We start from the raw sequence: 21,245 nt of genomic DNA, 5'->3' as shown, positions 1-21,245 counted from the left end.
CCTCGCTCCCCGCCCGGCCTCCGCCCTTGACTACGCCTGCGCCAGGCGGGCGGCGTGGCGGGCCGCTCTGAAACTCCGTTTTGTCCAGGAAGGAAAAGGAGCAAAGGTGCACGCAGGCGCAGTGGCGCCTAAAGCTGGGCCCAATTACTGCGTCTAAGCAACTGCGCGCCTTGGCCGCTCCGCCCCACTCCGGGGACCCGGGAAAACCTCTGAGCTAATCAGAAAAAGCGGAAGGCGGGAGCTCGCGGGACCCGCCCAGCGCGCCGCCCAATGGAGCGGAAGAGGGTCACAGAACTAGCCAATCAGGCGCGGTCCTGGGGGCGGGCTCTCTGGGCGCGAAGTTCGGACCCGGGAATTCCGAAGGAGGGGTCTGCGCTGCCCGCGCGCCGAGACCGCGCCCCTCCCGGCCCCGGCTTCCTGGCTGTCAAACTGCAGTGCGAGCGCTTAGCCCAGCTGAGGAGGCCGAGAGGACCTGCGGCCGCCGCTCGGGCTGGCGTCGCCTGGAGAGGAGCCCGCTCCAAGACTGCGCCGCGCAGGTAGGTCCGAAACGGAGCTGGGGCCGGGAGGGCGAGCGCTCGCGAGTTCGCCAGGAGCTCCTTCTTCTGATTTACCCCACCCGAAGGAAGCCGGGAAGCGAGGTTTAGATCCGCTTTGTTGGGAGTACCTAGGGACCTGTTTGCACTGCTCTTTGCGTGTATGTGTGTGTGTGTTGGGGGGTGACAGTGAATTCACTCCCCCCGCCCCGGGGTTCAAGCTAGTTCTGAATGAGGGATTGGCCAAAAAGAGCGAGGGCGCGGGCGAACGGGGAGGGGGGTGTTGTTTTGGATAAGCAGGTCTGACAGGAAGAAGCTTGTCTTCAAATTGCACCGGGGCAGCCCGTTCGTGTAGCAGCACCCACACACGCCTCCGATTTGCATTTCCCCAGAAGCTGCCTAACGTGACCTTTGCCTTGCGCAGGTCGGAGGCTCCCGGGATGTCTGGCGGCCCGAGGATCCAGCTCCACTGAGTGGCGGGAGGACGCGTTCCAGTTTGCCCCTTGCACCCTGTCCTCCCTGTTTTTTTTTTTCCCTTGCACATCTGCTTCGCAGCCAGTTTTGCATCGCCTGCCTCAGCTGCCTGCACTCCTCCGGGTTTGCACTGCCCAAGTAGCGCTCCAGGTTGAAACTGCACACAGCCCAGCTCACGTCTGCACACCAGACTGAGAAGTGAGATCGAGCCCCGGCTCAGGCAATGGAAGAGCCGATGGATTCCTGAAGTGCAGCAGGTGGTGCAGAGGGGCGCCCGCCCATGCTGCCCTGCTTCCAGCTGCTGCGCATAGGGGGCGGCAGAGGCGGCGATCTCTACACCTTCCACCCCCCCACTGGGGCTGGCTGCACCTACCGCCTGGGCCGCAGGGCTGACCTCTGTGATGTGGCCCTGTGGCCCCAGCAGGAGCCTGGCCTCATCTCTGGGGTGCACGCGGAGCTGCACGCTGAGCGCCGGGGGGAAGACTGGAGAGTCAGCTTGGAGGACCACAGCAGCCATGGTGAGCAGCGGACAGGGCAGCCTTGCCCTGCCCGGGCTGTTCCGTGATGGAAGGAGTGAGGGGCCCCACGGTGGGCTCTGTTTGGTTCATACAGGACCACCTGGAGAGCGGGGGCTCTGGGCGGCATCATCAGGGAAGTCGGTGGGCTGGGACCACGCACAGACTTCACTTTCCAGTCTTGAAGATTTACTTATTTTACTTGAGTTTCAGAGAAGGAGAGAGAGAGGTAGAGAGGTCTTCCATCCGCTGATTCACTCCCCAGATGGCTGCAACAACCAGAGCTGAGTCAGGCTGTGGCCAGGAGCTTCAGCCAGGTCTCCTACATGGATGGCAGGGGCCCAAACACTTGGCCATCCTCTGCTGCTTTTCCCAGGCCATCAGCTAGGGAGCTGGATCAGAAGTGGAGCAGCCAGGACTCAAACCGGCGCCCATATGGGACGCCTCTGGCTTTATCTGCTGTGCCACAGCAACTGTTCCTGAGTTGTATTTTAATCCCCTGGGCATGTGTCTTTCTCCTACTCAGCAGTTGAGTCTCAGAAGGCCTAGGTTCACGTTTGAGCTTTGCCCCCAGGCCCTGGCAAATCCTGTGTTGGGTAAAACATAAGGCTTGGTGAAATCTGCCTTGGGGGCATTACGAGACATTTAGCATGCACTGTTAATGAGCCAGGCACTGTTTTAAGTGGATTGAATGCAGGCGGCACTAACAGGAGCCCCAGTTTACAACCCAGGAGGTTATAAGGGCTCTGGGTCTCACAGCTGCTAAGCGGTAGGGCCAGGAGTTAGAGGAGTCTGGGCTGGGCGAGAGCGAGCATTGAGAGAACCGGACCCCAGCAGCAGAGGGAAGGAAGGAGCCCATCCGTGGGAACACACAAGGAAAAGAAGCTCGTTCCCAGCTCCCAGGCTTAGACATGCTGACACTGAAGAGGGGCAGAGGATGAAGGGTACTCTGACGTCAGGAGCCCCGTTCTCCACGTTCCCCTGAAAAGCAAACCGGGCCGGGTTGCTGTCCTCCCGAGCACTCATGTCCGCCTTTGTGTTTGTCTGCTGCCCTCCACGCACAGGGACTTTGGTCAATAATGTCCGCCTCCCCAGAGGTCACAGGCTGGAGTTGAATGATGGTGACCTCCTGACCTTTGGCCCTGAAGGGGCCCCTGGAACCAGCCCTTCGGAGTTCTACTTCATGTTCCAACAAGTCCGGGTCAAACCTCAGGACTTTGCTGCCATCACCACCCCCAGGTCTAGGGGTGAAGCCGGGGCTGGGGCTGGCTTCCGGCCCATGCTGCCCTCGCAGGGGGCCCCGCAGCGGCCCCTCAGCACCCTCTCCCCCGCCCCCAAGGCCACGCTCATCCTCAACTCCATCGGGAGCCTGAGCAAGCTCCGGCCGCAGCCCCTCACCTTCTCCCGGAGCGGGAGTGGGCCACAGAGCCGGCCCCTTCCCACCCCACCTGGGGGAGTGGGGACCACCCCTTCCGCACCACCCCCAAGAAACCGGAGGAAATCGGCTCACCGGGTGTTGGCAGAACTGGACGACGAGGAGGCTCCTCAGGGGCCCCTACCGGTGCTCCTGGAGCCCAAGAAGAAACTCCGCGTGGAGAAAGCCCTGCTGACACCCAGTGGGTAAGTGGCGGCTGTGGGGGGGTTCTCTGTGCACTGCCTTCTCTTGGATGGCTCTGGATTCCTTTCCGAGGCACGGGAGTGAGGATGGGAGGTGGGCAGAGAAAGACGAGAGCTGGAGTGACCAGAGCAGAGCGCTGGTTGGGGCTGGGGGCGTTGGCAGGTGGCAGACTAGGCGTTTCTGCCTTCTTATATTCAGATAGCTTTAACCCCATTCTAGTGCTTGAGGGGGGGGAGATGAATTTGCAGGCTCCCCACTAGGTTTCCAGGTCTGCCCTGGTCTAGTGAGCCCACCTAGATTCATCCTAAACTCCGATAACCCTGGTGTTTGTCACTTCCTTCAGAAATCGGCGCGGCCGTCCCCGGAAGCACCCCATGGCTGCCTCCACGGCGCCCCCTGCTGGCGGGAGCAGGGAGCCCTGTGCAGCCCCTTGTTGCAGCCTGCCCCAAGAAGACACAGTGGCCTGGGTTCAGTGTGATGGTTGTGATGTCTGGTTCCACGTGGCCTGTGTCGGCTGCAGCATCCAAGCTGCCATGGAGGCAGACTTCCGGTGCCCAAGGTGCTGTGTTGGCATCCAGACCTGAGGACCAAGGCACTAGAGGACACAGTGCTGACACCCCCAGGCCAGGGGTGGACACAGTAGAGTGCAGATAGCTTCTCTTTGCCCCTCAGCATGGGGTAACTAGAGAGGTCCATTGCTGTGGGTGCTGACGCAGTGCCTAGAACAGGGCCTCATGGCCAAGGCCACAGAAGACATGGCTTCCTGCTAGAGCTGCCTCCAGGAAGTTGCCAGTGACCTGGAAGTTCCTACCATGACAAGGAGTACAGCCCCACTGCTATGGACACCAGAGTATCATCAGAGTACCACCAACTGCAGAAGCCAGGCCTGGGAAGATGTGAGGGGGCAGGGAAGGTTCTTGAATGCTGTTGCCAAGAGCATCCTGGGACAACCTAGGGCAGCCACCTTGCACTGTGGCTGGTCCTGCTGCCAGCACCCTCATAGCCACCTGGCTTTGCAAAGCTTTGCTTCTATTTGCAAATAAAGAGCAGCTCCATTCTGGCAGTTACTCTCTTGTGGGTCTCCTACTCTGTGCTGCCCCCTGCTGGGGAGAATGAGGAGCCTTAAGGGCAGGAGATGAGCTGAGAAGGAGCCTGCTTGCTACAAAGTTGAGAGATTATGGGAGGAGCCCTCTCTCCCAAAAAGGAAGACAGATTAAACAGATATCAACCTGGTCCAATGTGGGACAACCTCCTAACCCACCAACTGGTACACAGGGCCTTCTGGGGCCTTACATCAAGCAAAGATTGTCAAAGCATCATTTCTGTTCTATTACAACCTGTCCTGTCCTGTCCTGTCTCCTCCCCGCTAGACCTAACCAACCTGGGATTTTCCCACAGCAAAGGCCCCTCCTTAGCTAGTGGCGGAGCCAGAGATGTGGGCATTTAGTGAGTCATTTGTGGACAGGGTGTGCCAGATCCTTAAATGAAAACCAAATGAACCCTGGCATCCAAAAAAGGCAAAGGTGGGGACTGGGGCTATGGTGCAGCGAGCTATAAGCGGTAGCTTGCTGGCATCCTGCTGGTTTGAGTCCTTGGCTGCTTTGCTTCAGATCCAGCTCCCTACTAATTAATGCACCTAAGAAAGAAGTAGATGATGGCCCTAATATTTGAGCCCCTGCCACCCACATGGGCAATCCCGATGGAGTTCCAAGCTCCTGGCAGCCCCAGCAGTTGCAGCCATGTGGGGGAGGGGGGGATAAGCTAGCATATGGAAAATCTACTCTGCCTTTTCAACCAACCAAAATTGAAAAACAAAAACACACAAGAGCCCAGGGCCACTTAGGGATGAGAGCAGTGGATCCCTCTCACTGATCGTCCCCACTCCCACCCAGCGCTTGTATTCCCAGAGGACAAATCAAAGACAAAACTGTCTTATCCGTTGTGTCTCAGGCTTCTTTATTTAAAAACAAAGTGATGTGGGGATTAAAATCAAGAGCATCATTGAACTTCACCTTCCCACCAACCAGTTCCCAAAACTCCTTGCCCCACCCTTTGTGTTTCCAATGCCTTCCATAGTGAAATAACTGAATCCCCAAAGCCCTGACTCCAGGTTCTCTCTCCCTAGTGTCTCCCCTGACCTCTGCCTCCACCCCGGGTTCCTGGGAAGGGCAGGCAGCTCAGTTTGAATGCATGGGGGAGCCCAGAGCAGGGACAGGCACAGAGGGGAAGGCTTCCCCCTCAGGGAAGGGCATTGGCGAGTACAGGGTAGCGAAGTGAGGGCTGCCATAGCCTGGGGTACCGAAATGGGGCCCTGGTGCCAGAGGAAAAGACATAGGCCCCCCTGCGAAGGGAGAGCCGGTGGCCTCAAAATCCTCTCGTTGGGAACAGTCACTGCTTGATCGTTTGCCCTTCTGGCGCCGGTTACAGAACCACACACGGACCACCTGGGAGTGGATGACAGGGAAGAGTGCTGTTAGCCTGAGCTCCGGGCAGGGGTGCGGTCTGGCTTTGCTGGGTTATCTCACCCAAAGCCCAATGGACCTCAAGTGGTCACAGGGCAGGAGACAAGCCTGGGAAGGGAAGGTAGGGACAGGGCAGGGGGAGAGATGAGCACGGGGGCAGGGCACTCACGTCTTTCTCGAGCCCCAGCTGCTGGGCGATGTGGCTGATCTGCTGCAGCGTGGGTTTCGGGCACTGCAGGAACATGTTCTCCAAGTTGCCTCTCACTCGGTTCTCAATACTCGTTCGCTTTCTCTTCCGGGCCTGCACGAGGGTCTCCGCTTTGCAAATCTGGGTGGGTGGGAAGAGAGCCACAAGGGCAGGTTTTGCACCTGCTGAGCAATAAATAGCGCACCAAGGAAGTCAGGGCCGCAGGAGCAAATGGCATCGACTGGATGTCACCAGAGCCAGAGCAGTTGAGACAGCAAGGGCCTGGCCCTGGTCCCTCTGCAGGGTGAACCGAGGCCTCGCACTCCTACAGCCCCCGTAAGCAGCCTCACCTCCTGAAGGTTCTCGTTGTTGTCGGCCTCCTCCACCCATTTCTGCAGCAGGGGCCGCAGCTTACACATGTTCTTGAAACTGAGTTGTAGGGCCTCAAATCGGCAGATGGTGGTTTGGCTGAACACCTTTCCTGGGAGAGGCCGGGTAAAGGAGAAAGCAATGTGAGGTGGCGGGCAGGCCCTCATGACCCAAGACCCAGGCCTTGCCGCCTCTCTCCGCCCTCCAGATCCTACCCCAGGGCCCGCCTTCCAGACCTGCTTCCAGACCTTCTCTGGGGAATGTGGAGTTTGCAGCAGAAACAAATACCCTCCCCTGGCTCCTCCTGAGTTCAAGAATGTTCCTCCCAGGGAAGATGTGGCCCCTGTAGGGTGAACACCCACCAAAGAGAACCCCCAGGGTGAGCCCCACGTCAGCCTGAGTGTAGCCCAGAGTGATCCTCTTCTGCTTCAGGAGCTTGGCAAACTGCTCGAGTTCTTTCTGTAGAGCTTTCATGTCCTGGGACTGCATTCAAAAAAAAAAAAAGAAAGAAAGAAAGGGGACTCGTGAGAGCAGACGCAGACACACACACACACACACACCATATACCCCCAACCTTCTCTTTCCATTCAGGGTTCAAGAATTTGACTGTAGGGGTCAACATTGTGGTGCAGCAGGTAAAGCCACTGCCTGTGATACTGGTGTCCCATGAGCGGGAGTTTGTGTCTGAGCTACTCCACTTCCGGGCCAGCTCCCTGCTGATGCGCCTGGGAAGACAGAATTGGAAGATAGGTTGGCCCAAGTCCTCGTGGGAGAGACCAGGATGAAGCTCCTGCCAGGCCATTGCTGCCATTTGTGGAGTGAACCAGCAATGGAAGATCTCTGTATAACTCTGTCTTTCTAATAAGATGAACAAATGTTTTTATTTTATTTGAAAAGCAGAGTTACAGAGAGGGAGACAGAGACAGAGACACCGAGAGTGAGAGAGAGAGAGAGATCTTCCATTTGCTAGTTTACTCCCCAAATAGCCGCAATGACCAGGGCTGAGCCAGGCTAAAGCCAGGAGCCAGGAGCTTCTTCTGGGTCTTCCACGTGGGTGCAGGGGCCCAAGGACTTGGGCCATCCTATTCTGTTTTCCCAGGCACATTAGCAGGGAGCTAGATTGGAAGTAGGGCAGCCAGGACTCAAACCAGCGCCCATATGGGTTGCTGGTGCTGCAGGCCATGGCTTAACCTACAGAGCCACAGTGCTGAGCCCATAAACAAAATCTTAAAAGAATCTGTGACCCAATGAAGTATCTCTGCCCCTCAAACATCTAGAAAGAAGATATTTACCAAGTAATTCCTCCACTTGCTGCTCAAGGCCTCTGCATATGATGAGGACTCGTCCCTCAGAAACTGGCACCTCCAGTATACGCAGGGCACCATGCAAGGTGCAAGGCAGGTTCCAGTCTCCCTGAGAGCACCTGTCGGGCTCCCTCCTGACACCTCATTTAATGCTCACAGAAGTCTCTTTGACTCAAGTGACTCCTACTCTGAGAAAGTTTTGAGACTAGTGAAAGAGTACCATGTCTGATTCTAGACTTAATACACTTTCCTCAGCTTGTCCCAAGGTCCCACAAACCATGGCATGGCATGTGCATACACAAGCAAACATACCACCAAAAGTCCTGGGTGTCCCAAGAGGCATGACTGAAAATACTTTGTATACAATGTTCATGGAAACACCGAATGACATACTTGGTACTCGATTTCAACAAAAAACCCGATTGCTCTTATTTTTACTCTCTTTCTGCAAATAGCAAGGCATCCTCATTGGTCAATGCAAGATTTATTGAGCACCTTCTTTAAGCCAGCGACTACACAAAGCAGACAAATAGCCTGATATCTCCGGGAGCTTCCGTTTAAGGTGGACACAAACAATTATTATCCCACACGACAGAAGTGCTGTGGGGAAGGAGGGCACGGGGAGTCGATAAGGGCAAGAGCAGGGAAGTATGAGGTTGACAATCTTCAAAGATATCCAGGGGTGCTATAAGGCACCTCAAGTGACAAAGCCCTGAGTGTCCCTTGCAGCCCCAGGAAGGGTAGGACAGGGGAATGGCTGAGCAAAGGTGGTGGGGCAGGGGACCTGCACAAGTCCTGGGAATCCTGCAACTCTGGGTTACTCAGTGCAATGGTAACTCGCATTTTAAAGCAGTGGGGTCTAGCTGATGTGTTGGCAGCACACTGTAAGGAATCCACAAGGTGTAATTTGGGAGGCTTCAGCATAATGGTGACTGGGACCAGGAGGGTAGATGCAACTGATTTAGGAAGTGCAAGGAAAGGTAAGATAGTAGTTTCCTAAGGGTCAGGGCAGGAGGTGAAAGAAACTGAAAAGGATAGGTTTTGGCCTTGAGCTACAGCACGGTGGGGTGGGGCAGTTCAGGGAGCCGTCCATGCAGGAGGTAGAAAATGCGGCAGTCACCAGAGGTCTAAATGTTAAGTATTTAAGCCTCAGGGATGGGGTGGGGTGGGGTGGGGGTGGGTGACAGGAAGGAAGGGGAGAGAGAGCACCTGAGGTTGAAAGACTAAGCCTGGGGCCACTGCCTTGGTAGCTGAGCCAGCCAAGGTAGCAGCCAGGGAGAAAAATCAAGGGCTGCTCCAATCCTGAAAGCCTTTAGGAAAATGTTTCAATGGACATGGATAGTTAGCACATCCAAGCACTCATTTTTATTTCCAGCTCTTGCTCAGCCCACGACTGAAGCCTGGGAATGCCCTCTCCCCTGTCTTCTCAGCTTTTCCAAATCCTATTGTGAGCATGTGGAATCAATCCCAGCCTCACCACTTAGCACCGAAGACCCGTGAAACAGGCCAATAGCACGCCCTCTGAGATGTAAGGATAAGGGTGTGCAGCTAGCGCACAGCCAGGCGCACGGCAAAGGGTCCGCGCCCGGCGGCCATTGTTGTTACCAGCCACCCCTGCAGACAGTCTGCAGTGCCCGGTTGCGCTAGGACCCCTCACACCTTCTGCGAGGCCCACAGGCCTTGGCCTTGATCTCAGCTGGCTCACACCTGCCCCTCGGGAGCACTGGAAGCCACATCCCTCTCCACTGCGGAATGGCCCGGAGACAACTGCTCATTTTTCTTGTTTACGACTTAGTGGAACAGAGTCTGAAGTCAATCAGAATCGGTACACATCCAGAACTCTCCCAGGAGGCTGCCAGGCTGTGCATTCAAGTAAACGGTGACTCCGGGGCCCCAGGCGGCACAGCCTCAAACTTGATGGAAGTAAAACCAAGTCCACAGAGCCCGAAAAGGAGCTGCTATCAGAAGCCAGTCACACCCTACACTTTGAGGAACAACCGTTCTGGGAGGGTTAAGCACTGTTTTCACCCTCAGGCAATCCTCAACCCTCAGGCCAAGATGCCGGGGCCTGACAAGGATTACGTCTTCCAGAAGGTCTAAGAGTGCCAAGAAGAAGGGGTTCGAGCAACCCCCAAGCTGGGTGAGTGGCCTGACCTTGGGCAGGCCTCACAAGGGCCAGGCCGGAGCAGGGGGCCAGCCTGGACCAACTTCTGCAACTCCTCGGCTGCACTGGCCTCCCCAGATTGCCTCAACCGCCCCAGGCCTGCCTGCTGCCACCGTGCACTCCCCCTGCCCAGGGCCGACCCCTCCCTGCTCCCCGTCTTGGGTCCCAGGCCGGACAGCTGCAGGTGACCACCTCCCGCTCTCACAGCCCCCCTGGCCACCTTCCCGCTCCCCATTCCGTCTGCAGCTCACTCGCCTCCTCGGGGGTTTGCTCCAGCTTCTCCTTCTCCAGCTTCACGGCACCAAGAGGCGCAGCGCAGGGCTCAGGGGAGGGCCCCTCCGACAGGCTCCCCGCGCCGGCCCCTGCCTCGCCCTCCGGCTGAGAGGTCTCCAGGCCGCCCTGAGGCACGAGGCCCACGGCGAGCTGCGGGGCGCAGTGCGCCATCGCTCCGCAGAAGTCATACGGCGGCGGGCACGGGGGAATCCCCCACACCTCGGCGCCCGGTGCAACCCCGGGCCCGATGGCGGGCCCACCGGGAGGGCCTTGGAAGCTCAGCCAGGTCCGGGGGTCCACCCAGCCTGGCTCCGGCCCTCCAGGCCCATCGCCGCCGCCGCCCGGCGGGGGCGAGAAGGCGAAGTCTGAGGCCAGGTGTCCCGCCATGGGGGAAGGAGGGCGCCCCGCACCGGGGGCCTGGTGAAATAAGGGCTGGCCAGGAGACTGCCCCACACCTCTCTCCCTCCGCAATCCCACCCACTAGCCTTGACCTCTGGCCCCGCCCCCTGGATGGGTGGAGGAGAAGGTGTTGGGGGTGGGAGAAACTGAGGCGAGGGATATTTGCCTGGTTGGCGGCGACGTCTGAGCCAGAGCTGGGCGCCCCTCTGAGCCCTTGGAGATTTTCACTTTCAACTCACAACAAGCTGCCCGGCCGTCGGCGGGGCCCAGCCGTCTGGGGTCCCTTCCACCCCATCCCGGATACCCCGGCTCTGCCCCCTCCCTGGGGGAGCTCTTCACTTCTGAAACACGGCCCCTCGCAAGTCACTAAGAGCACCAGGCTCACTGGCCAGCTGGCTTCTGAACCCCTTCCAGAAACCCCGCAATCCTTTGGAGATCTTGACCAAATCTTGCCACCACCCCGCAGCCCCCAGTGCCGGTGGCCCACCTGCCAACTCCCTTCTCGGAGGCAGATGGCCAGGCCAGGGTGTTTTATGCCACCAGCCTTGGGGCTCCCCTCTTGGCTCCGGGGTTGAGCCCCACTTCAACATGGAGCACTAGGCAATGGACCTACCAGGCCTGTGTTTCCCAACCTTTGTCCAGACAGAAGGAGCTGACCCAGTCTCAGGGGACGCTCACTGCAAGTCCTGCACCCAGGCCCCCGGCTCCCTAGCTCTCCAGGGGCTCCCAGTTCTCCCTCCCCCACTTCTACAGCCCAGGCCTCCAGCCCTAGGCCTGGGTGGGGAAAATCAAGGGAGAGGGTGCGTGTCGAGAAAAAAAAAATCTGACTTCAGGTTCAAAGAGGCCTGGGAGGGACTGGGGGAAGGGGCAGGACAATGGCCTTGGCTGGACAATCCCGGTCCCCAGAGGGGGCAGCGCTAACCCTAAACAAGTGCTCAACCCTTGAATGGGCCTTGGATGGCTCCCCTGGGGACAGCTTCCTGCCCCCCCACCCCCTCGGCCCCAATCCCCTCTCACGGAATCCCTAGTCCAAGCGCCTAAAAGGAGCTCCAGCAGACCCCCTGCCCCAGCCTCTCTGAGACTCAGCCTCAGACGGGCACCAGGGGCCCCCCATGGGGAGCTAGGTATCCAACTCCCTCTTCCTCTGGGGGGAGTCAGGTGTCCAGCCTCGCCCAACACCCACCCCGCCCCCAGGCCCTCAGGCCGTGGGATGCGCTTTGTCTGGGATGGGGGGGGGTGGCTGGCTGGCGGAAAGTCACTGAGGAGGCCGAGAGCGATTTGGGGGAGGGGGTGCAGGAAGCCAGCCCAGAGCTTTCCTTTGGTGTGGACTTTTCGGGGCCTGGGCTTTCCAGAGAGCTCAGGCTGACTGGCTTAGGGCTTGATCCTGTTTGCAAGAGAATAGTCCTCAGATCGCCTGTCTGCTGGGAATGGTGTTTGTCTGTCTACCCCACAACAGGCTCCGGGCCACAGCTCCCCACAGCTTGAAAGGCCAGAACCCAGACCCTGGGGAAGAGGGCCTCTGTCCCCTGCCAACCCCCACCCGAAGGCACCTCCTCCTGTTGGGCTCTAGACTGGCCCCGTCTGGGCTGCTGGCCGGGGTCAATGGCCCTGTCAGGCTTCTGAGGGGCTGGGTGGCCTGGCTCTGTCTGCTTGGTGGTGTCTGTGAGTCTTCGACGCCCGTTCCCTTCTCCCTCTCCGAGTGTGTGTGTCACGCGGCCCACCTCCCACGTGCACCATCTGTGGGGACAACCGGCCAGTCTCAAGCACTTCAGTCCCATAGGTGTACTTGAAGTTCTACAGGGCAGTGCCGCTGGAGCTGTGCCCACCTGCAGCCGGGAACTGCCCCAGAGGCAGGTAGCTTAAGGTGGGGGTGGAGGGACAGGTTTTGGAACTGGAGGGGCCCCTCCCCAGCCATCTCCGAAAACCCCGGGACACGGCCCTCCCAGCACCTTTGTCATGCATTTATCTGCTGTCTGCGTACAAGACGGCCTCCCGGAGGAGGGGGAGGGGTAGGCTGACCGCCCCAAGGGCAGAGCTCTTTAGCTTGTCCCCCCCCTCATAGGCTCCTGCCCAGCCAGCCCAGAGCCCTGGGGTCCTCCTCCACAATTTCCCCACTCCTCACTACCCTCTTGCTTCTCTCTCTCTTTTTTTTAAACATAGTATTTTTTTTCTCATTTTTGAGATAACGCAGTTTCAATTTGCATTATAACCAAAGGCTTAATTCTCTGCTAAATAAAGAGTTCCACAAATAAAAAGTAGAAAAGACCATAGTTCACCAGGAAAACAGGCGAGGGTTATAAACAATAATTGAATGAAAAGATGTTCAATTTCACTTGCATACGGTAAAACTGTAGTACTAGAGAATTGTCAGCAATTCCATGAAGGTTTAAAACAAAATTGACAAAATGCTCTGTTTGCAACAAAACTGATACACAACAGGCATTTCTTTCTTTTTTTGTTTTTGTTTATTGTTTTAAAATTTTAGCTCCCACATATAAGGGAGAACATGGGATGTTTATTTCACTCAATAGGATATCCTCCAATTGCAACCATTTCAATGCAGGTGGTAGAATTTCATTCTTTTTTTATAGCTGAATAATATTCGTGTGTGTGTGTGTGTGTGTGTGTGTGTGTATTTATCACATTTTCTTTATCCATACAACTGATGATGGACACCTCGGTTGATTCCATATTTTGGGCTGTTGTGAACACAGCTGCTATAAACATGCTGGTGCACCTCTTGCTTCTTAGATAATAATTTATAGCTGCTCTAGGTAGTAGTTTCTGCCCTGCACAAGAGACACACTCCCAGAGGGACCCAGTGCAGGGTTGGTGGCTGGGCCTCTGGCTGCCTGTGACTGGACATCTGAGCCAGGTCAGACCAGTACATCCAGGCCCTTTGGTCCTGGAAACGGAACATCAAGTGAAATATATGTGAAGTCCTAGCTGATCCCATCCTGGATTGCCCAGGGCCCACAGGCAGCTGAGACCCGCTCCCTCCCCTCCCCACCCTCTTTAGGCCTGAAGGGCGGGAGGCTTCACTTCTGCCAAAGCCAGCTCTCCCCAGGCCTGGCCCAGTAGCCTTGGCCCTGTGGGCCCTGGAGGAGAAGGGAAGCTGGGCTGAGGCGGCAGACCTGGCTCTTTGAGTCTCCTGGGTCTTAAAGAGACACCAAAAACCCTCCCGGAACTGATGAGGGGGTGGGCGCTGTGGCACAGCAGGTGCAGCCAATCCTTGGAACACCCACGTCCCATATTGCAGAGCTGATGAGGGTTGAGTCCCTCAGCTGCTTCAGATCCAGCCTCCAGCGAATGCGCACCCTGGGAGGCAGCAGGTGATGACTCAGGTCCCTGGGTCCCTGCCAGCCACGTGGGAGGCCCAGGTGGAATTCCTGCTTCCTGGCTTTGGCTTGACCATCGTGGCCATTTGGGGAGTGAATCAGCAGACAGAAGATATCTTTCTTTTTCTCTCCTCTGCCAATCTGACCTTTCGAGTAAATAAAATATTTTTTAAAAAAATGGGGGAGGCCCAGCACTGTGGCATAATGGGTAAAGCCGCTCACTGCCTGTAACACTGGCATCCCATATAGGCGCGGGTTCGAGTCCCAGCTGCTCCACTTCCGATCCAGCTCCCTGGTAAAGTGTCTGGGAAAGAAATGGAAGATGGCCTGAGTGCTTGGGCCCCTGCACCCACATGAAAGACCCAGAGGAAGATCTAGGCTCCAGGCTTCGGATCGGCCCAGGCCAGGTCTGGTCATTGTAACCATTTGGGGAGTGAACCAGTGGATGGAAGACCTCTCTCTGTACCTCTACCTCTGCCTCTCTATAACTCTGACTTTCAAATAAATAAATCTTTAAAAAACAAAAACAAAAACAATATGTGCTTATAAACACTCCACACCCACCTTTACTGTAGTTCAATGTCAAGGCCCTTCACAGAGCATTGCTGGGAGGCCCAGGAAGGGCAGGTGAGGGCTGTCATTCACTACACTGCAGAAAGGTGTGGCGAGTGGGCCCAGCCATTGCCTGGCTGGAAGACCAGCTGAAAGGCCCCGGTGGGGTCTGAGCAAGGCTAGGCTAGGAAACCACTTATTTTGAGTTCTGGGTTCTGCCAGTCTGAAGGTCAAAGAGAGGGAGTGAAGGGTCAGGCTTGGCCCCCTTGGGAGATGTTCTCCCTTGATCTCATTGTACACAGCTTCCCCTGCTCACCTCACACCCGCCCTCCGCTTCTCTGACCTCCCACATGGGGCCTGCCAACTGAGGTCTTTTCTCTCCACGTCCAGGCACTGCCCCCACACAGAAGAGTCTGCAGGGGAAGTGAGAGTAAGAGGGGTAGGGCAGCCAGGAGAATGGTCAAGAGTAAACCAAGAGTCCCCAGCCAGGGTTCTAGGCCCTGGCTCTGACTCCCAGCTAACAGCACCACCCATTCTGTGCCTGTTCCTCATCTGCCAAGAAGAATTGGAGTGTGGGCATTTGGTGTAGCGGCAGAGGCAGCGTCTGGGGCACCTGTATCGCATATGAGAGTGCTGGTTCGAGGTCCACTTCTGATCCAGTTTTCTACTCTCGGACATCCTGGGAGGCAGCAGGTGTTGGCTGAAGTGGTTGGGTCCCTGCCATACAATCCAGGGAGGCCTGGATTGAGTTCCTGGGTCCTGGTTTTAGCCCGGAGCAGTCCAGCATTTGGGGAGTGAATCAGCAGATGAAAGATCTCTGTCTCTCTTTGTTTCTCTTTCAATAAAAATGAAAATAATTTTTTTACAAAGAGAAATTGGAATAAATGAGCCCTAAATTTCCTTTCCAACTAAATTGTCCCCATGCATCATCCTATCAACCTTTATCTCTCACTAGCATGGGAACACAGATTCTTCTCTCTACACCTGCAAAGAGACTGGGGTAGGAGAGGTGGGAGAGAGGAGATGCAGTGAGATGTTGGTACAAGCCCCTGAACCTACCTCCGATATCCAAGTAGCCCTCCAACTTCTCATGAAGAAGAAAGCAGGGGTGGGGGGGGACTGGCTTTGGGGCACAGTGGGTTAAGATGCCAGCATCCCAAATCAGAGCACTGGTTCCAGTCACAGCTGCTCCACTTCTGATCTGGCTTCCTGCTAATGTGCCTGGGAAAGCAGCAGAAGTGATTCAAGAGCTTGGGCTCCTGCCATCCACATGGGAGTCCTGGATGGAGTTCCTAAATCCTGGTTTGGGCCTGGGCCAGCCCTGGCTATTGCAGCCATTTGAGGAGTGAATTAGTGATGGAACTTTCTCTCTCTCTCTCTCTCTCTCTCTCTCTCCCTGCAGAGGCCACAAGCCCAGGGAAGATACAGACTGGGGCACCCACCAAGGGGAGCCTCTGTAGGACAAGAGGCTCTGGCTGCCAACAGACCAGTGGCCAGCTGGCTATGCACCTGAGGTCTTGCTGAGACCAGCATTGGCCTGGGATCTCTGAGTACAGCTGGCTCTGAGCAGTGCCATTCCCCCAGGGCAGCCCATCTCTCAGTTAGATTCCCTCCTACTGGAGGCTAGAAGCCGAAGGCCCACATGTGGGTTGGGGCTCCCTTCCTGGGGCTGAGGGTCGGGAGGGGCAGGGAGCAGGGAGTGACAAAGGAGACCTCAAGCTCCCCTAGACCAGGAGAAACTCACTGCCTCTCGTCTTGCCAAACTGCTGTGTGTCCTCCATAGCAGGGCTGGGTGGCCACCCTGGCACCATTCCCACTGCACCCCGTGGTGACTGTTGGTGACGCCCCACTCTGGGTCAGACCTTGAACTTCTGGAGAAAGCGTCCACCAGGCGCAAGTAAGAGAAGGAAAGCAGCAAGGCTAGGCAGGTAGGAGATGGAACTGTGCACACAGGTAAGGAGATGGGGTCCGAGGCTGGCTGAGCGGCCGGTCACCCCCTCCCACCCCGCATGTCCTCACTCCTCCGCCTGCATTTGTCACATCTATCCTGCCTGGGCCCCGCCCTGGCTTCCAGGTGTTTCCAGGGGGTGGACACAGTTCGGGGTTGGGAAGGCATGTCCCTCTCCTTCTCTCCTCTGTAGTCCTGCTTGCTTCTGGCTTGCATTCGCTGGAAGTGAAAGACTGAGGTGCGCTGGAAGGAAATCCTGGCCTTCAGAGTTGCATGACTAGTGCCTCAGGAGCTGTGGTTCCCCACCAACTCACAGACCACCTTGGTCTGGAGGATGTGTGACTCTGAAGTGCCAAAGCCCCAGAACTCCAAAGTTGCAAGAAAGCAAAATAGAAGCTCTCTCTACCTCCACCCCAACACCTCCCAAAATGCCTGGAATTCCCTTCTGTGCCTGATAAACCCTCATTCACAGGGACATAGCTTCTCTCTGAGCACAGCCCCAGCAAAGTCACACTCACTCCGCCCTCCATTCCCCCCCCCCCACAAGCAAGCGGCTCCCTCCTGTGTTCCCAGTTTGCATTGCTCCTGCTCAGTCTCATCAGCTATACACCCACAGCTTGATGAGACCTCCCGCCATCCGGGACTTATCGCCTGCGCCCAGCCTGCTGTCATGTTTAAGTCTCAGATCTCAGTGTCATCCGCTGGCTATATGCCTGTGCCAAATGCAACTGAATGGCCCCAGGCCTCCATTCCTCATCTGGGCACTGGAGATAATAACAGTCCTTGCCACACAAGGAAAGATCTAATGAGATAATGCATGCAACTGTGGATGCAAAATCTGTTCATTAGAATTCAAGATCTGAGGGCTGCTACTGTAATGTGTATTACTGAGAATAGCGCAATGAGCAGCACTTAGTAGGCCCCCAGGTATTTTATTTATTTATTTATTTACTTACTTACTTACTTACTTACTTATTTTAAAGATTTGTTTATTTGAAAGTCAGAGTTACACGGACAGAGGAGAGGTGGGGTGGTCTTCCATCCACTGGTTCACTTCCCAATTGACTGCAACGGCTGGAGCTACGCCAATCCGAAGCCAGGAGCTTCTTCTGAGTCTCCCACGTGGGTGCAAGGGCCCAAGCACTTGGGCCATCTTCCACTGCTTTCCCAGGTCATAGCAGAGAGCTGGATTGGAAATGGAGCAGCCGGGACTCAAACTGGCTCCCATATGGGATGCTGGCACTGCAGGCCACAGCTTTACCCACTACGCCATAGCACCAGCCCTACTCCCAGGTATTTTCTAGATAAAAAAAAAAAAAAAAAAAAAAAAAAAAAAAAAAGGATGTAAGCTAGCAACACGCATTTCTCAGGACCCTGATCAGGTCGCCAGGGGTCCTATAGCTACTGGTGGGGATGGTGGGCGGGGGGGGAAATGTCAGAAAAAGGCCAGTTATTTAGTTATTTCCCAGCTAGCTCCTGGACTTGGAAAACATGAATAATTTATATGTTATATGGATACTGGAAATATATATATATATACATATACATATATATATATGGCTTAGAGTCTATGGCTAATTGCTTAAAGACCTACTCCTAGACCGGGGAAAGGGTGGGGATCTTTCCCACAGCAGTGTCTGGTCCTCTTGGCTGCACCGGCTAAGTAACCCTATTTGGCCCAGGGCAGAAATCCCCCAGAGAGGAGGAGACAGCACGCGGATCTCAGTGGAGGGGTTTTGTATCCCGATGCCTAGCACAGTGTCCCGCACAGAGCTGAATAATAAAAAAATCTTGGTTGAACAATAATGAATTCACTTCCCAATCTCTAGGCCTCAGTGAGTTCCTCCTCTCTGTCCCTCGCTCCTCCTGAGCCCCCGACTCCAGCCACCTCTGCATTGATTGTTCCTGAAGATGAGGACAAGTACCAGGCTCCACTTCCATGGGAGATCTTGCCCCTACCCGGGCCTCGGACCCCAGCCTGGGACAAGGATGCCTGTGGCCCTGCCCTTCTGCTTTCCTGGTGGCACCGTAAGGAAGGCAGGGCATCCAAGCAGCCTGTGACATCGTAGGGGCTTGCCCAGGGCTGGGCTGGGACAGAGCAGTGACGTTCAGGGCAGGAAATGTGTTGCTGAGGGTAAAATAAATGGTGGGAAGACGTATAGCCTGGGAGAAAGGCAAGGCCCACAAGGCTCCTGTGAGGTGAGGCTGTATGGCTATTTTTCAGGGCACAAAGGGTGGGCAGAGGGAAGGGGAGTGAAAATGGAAGGGGAAAGCGTGTCCCCGCAGGGTCTCATGCAGGCTCACGGTATTACCTGGTGCTGACGCCAAATCTCTAAATCCACACACTTCACATCTGTATGTTCAACCACACATTGCTCATTATTTTGAACATTTATTATTTATTTAAAAGAGTTACAGAGAGAAAAGAAGACACACAGAGGGAGCAAAGGAGGGAGGGAGGGAAGGAGTGGCGGGGAGAGAGAGAGAGATATCTTGCATCTGCTGGTGCACTCCCCAAATGGTGGCAATAGCCAGGGTTGGGCCAGGCCGAAGCCGGGAGCCACAGCTTCCTCCAGTCTCTCACATGGCAGCAGGGACCCAAACACTTGAGCCACCCTCCACTGCTTCCCCGGGTATGTTAGCAGGGAGCTGGATTGGAGCAGCTGAAATTTGAATTGGCACCCAAATAGGATGTGGGTATCACAGGTGGCAGTTTTCCCTGCTACATCACAACACCAGCCCTGGCCATATAATATATGTTTTTCTTTTTACATTTTTATTAATTTTTATATTATTTTATTTTCACATTTTATTCACTCCCATGTCTGCAAGAGTCGGGGCAGGGCCAGGCCAAAGCCAGGAACCTGGAACTCAATCCAGGCATCCTACTCTTGAGCAACAACATGACACACAGTAGCAGGAAGCTAGAATCAGAATCAGAGCTTCGACTTGAACTCAGGCAACCTGATGGGGAATGCAGGTGTTCCAAGCAAAATCTTTCTTCTTTTTTTTTTTTTAATTTTTTTTTTTGACAGGCAGAGTGAACAGTGAGAGAGAGAGACAGAGAGAAAGGTCTTCCTTTACCATTGGTTCACCCTCCAATGGCCACCATGGCCGACGAGCTGCGGCTGGCGCACCGCGCAGATCCGAAGCCGGGAGCCAGGTGCTTCTCCTGGTCTCCCATGGGGTGCAGGGCCCAAGGACTTGGGCTGTCCTCCACTGCACTCCCTGGCCACAGCAGAGAGCTGGCCTGGAAGAGGGGCAACCGGGACAGAATCCGGTGCCCCGACCGGGACTAGAACCTGGTGTGCCAGCGCCTCAAGGCGGAGGATTAGCCTATTGACGGCCCCAAGCGGAATCTTAAACGTGCACCCTGTTTTTATTTATTTATTTATATTTGAGGCAGAGAGTGAATCAGCTGGCCTATGTTTCTTAAAATCTATTTTCATCTAATTGAAGGCAAAGTGACCAGGCAGAGTTGGGCTGGGGGGAGAGACTGGTCTTCCACCCACTGAATCACTTCCCAAACACCCACATCAGCTGAAGCCAGGAGCTCAGAACTCCGTCCAGGTCTCCCATGTGAGCAGCAGGGGCCCGAGGACTTGAGCCACGAGCCTCAGCTTCCAAGATCTCATCATCAGGAAGCTGGATGAGACGGGCAGAGTACCCAGGACTTGAACCAGCACTGCATTATGGGATGGGAGTGTGACAGGCAGTGGCTTAGCACACCATACTGCATGGCCAGCACCTGCCCCAGCAGAAATTTTAAAATGTGCTTTAAACAACCATAGCTGACATTCTTTGTTTCTTTTCAGAAACACCTCCTATTAGATGCACTCCTTTTTTCGAGCAAGCTGCCAGGTCAGTGGTCCTCCTCTACTTCCCCAGCCCTCCCTTTGAATATTTCAATTGGTTTTTTTAAAGCAACATCTATTATCTTAGAATATTATCATAAAAAAAGCCATAGTCCCTCCCACACCCCCATCCCCAGATAAACACTCTTGATATTCTTCTGGGTTATTTTTTCATGACGTTTGTAACCTGTGTTAAACAAAAAAGGAGATTGTATTGTTGGGTAACTTCTTTAGGCCCTCACTTGGTAAATACACGTCTCACCAAACCTTGCTTTTGTGCACCCACCCCCACCCCACATGACGCTGAGGTCACCCCACTTGCAGACCCTCCCCACCCCCGAGCCAGGAACTCTGCGCAGCCTTGGTCTGCTGTGGCCTCCTGGCAGCCTGTGAACCCTGACTTCTCTCCTCCCCTGGGAGCTGAGTCCTCACCCTCCTCCAGTGGCTTCAGGGACCCAGCAGGGACAAGATCAGCTTCCCTGAGTCCCTGTCTCGGCCCCACCTCTGCTAACTTGCAAGACCTGCCTGGAGGGGCCAACTCACTTCTGATGTCAGCATCCTGCTCTTTCCCAGGCAGCACCCGCCAGCTGCCACCACAGGGCTGCTCGTGGCCCTTTCCCAACTCAAGTCCCATCACTTCACTCCCTGCCTGAGACCCTCCCCACTGCCTCCAGGAGCAGTCCCGTTCCTGGCCTAGCTCATGTCAGAAACTGGCACCTGCCTACGATCTGGAATCAGAGAGAGTGGGCTGGGAAAGGTTAGCTAATGGGTACATACTAAGTTATAATCAGAGAAAGGAGTTCTGGTGTTTGACTGCATAGTAGGGTGACTATAGGAAATGATAATACACCATATATATAAGCTAGAAGAATTAATGTTGAAATTTTTTTTTATTTAAAGATTGATTTCCGGGTCGGTGCTGTGGTGTAGCAGGTGAAGCCACCTGCAGTACCAGCATCCCATATGGGCACCTGTTTCAAGACCTGGCTGCTCCACTTCCCATCCAGCTCTCTGTTATGGCCTGGGAAAGCAGTGGAAGACGGCCCAAGTGCTTGGGCCCCTGCACCCACATGGGAGACCCAGAAGAAGCTCCTAGCTCCTGATTTTGGATAGGCCCAGCTCTGGCCATTATGGTCATCTGGGGAGTGAACCAGCAGATGGAAGGGATTTCTCTCTCATTCTCTCTGCCTGTCTATTAACTCTGCCTTTCAAATAAATAAATCTTTTTTTTTTTTTTTTTTTTTTTAAGATTGAC

General features: G+C 55.3%; 2 protein-coding genes across 2 annotated transcripts; one reads left to right on the top strand and one right to left on the bottom strand.

Annotated features, from left to right (window-relative positions):
* Window positions 1-337: 337 nt before the first annotated feature.
* Window positions 338-4,207, top strand: TCF19 (transcription factor 19). Its single transcript, XM_002714266.4, has 4 exons — window positions 338-536; window positions 958-1,525; window positions 2,587-3,142; window positions 3,484-4,207. Exons 2-4 carry the CDS (start codon window positions 1,288-1,290, stop codon window positions 3,722-3,724), a joined length of 1,035 nt encoding a protein of 344 aa, XP_002714312.2. The 5' UTR covers window positions 338-536; window positions 958-1,287; the 3' UTR covers window positions 3,725-4,207.
* An 869-nt stretch (window positions 4,208-5,076) lies between these two features.
* On the bottom strand, window positions 5,077-10,335 carry POU5F1 (POU class 5 homeobox 1). Its single transcript, NM_001099957.1, is given in 5 exon segments — window positions 5,077-5,584; window positions 5,772-5,930; window positions 6,140-6,270; window positions 6,521-6,641; window positions 9,882-10,335. Coding segments are annotated over 5 exon segments (1,083 nt in total). The 5' UTR covers window positions 10,287-10,335; the 3' UTR covers window positions 5,077-5,317.
* Between the last annotated feature and the right edge of the window lie 10,910 nt (window positions 10,336-21,245).

This window comes from Oryctolagus cuniculus, chromosome 5 (assembly GCF_964237555.1).
Source record: "Oryctolagus cuniculus chromosome 5, mOryCun1.1, whole genome shotgun sequence".
Taxonomy (NCBI): Eukaryota; Metazoa; Chordata; class Mammalia; order Lagomorpha; family Leporidae; genus Oryctolagus; species Oryctolagus cuniculus.
The sequence above is the reverse complement of the archived record's forward strand: the minus strand, read 5'-3'. Positions and strand labels throughout refer to the sequence as shown.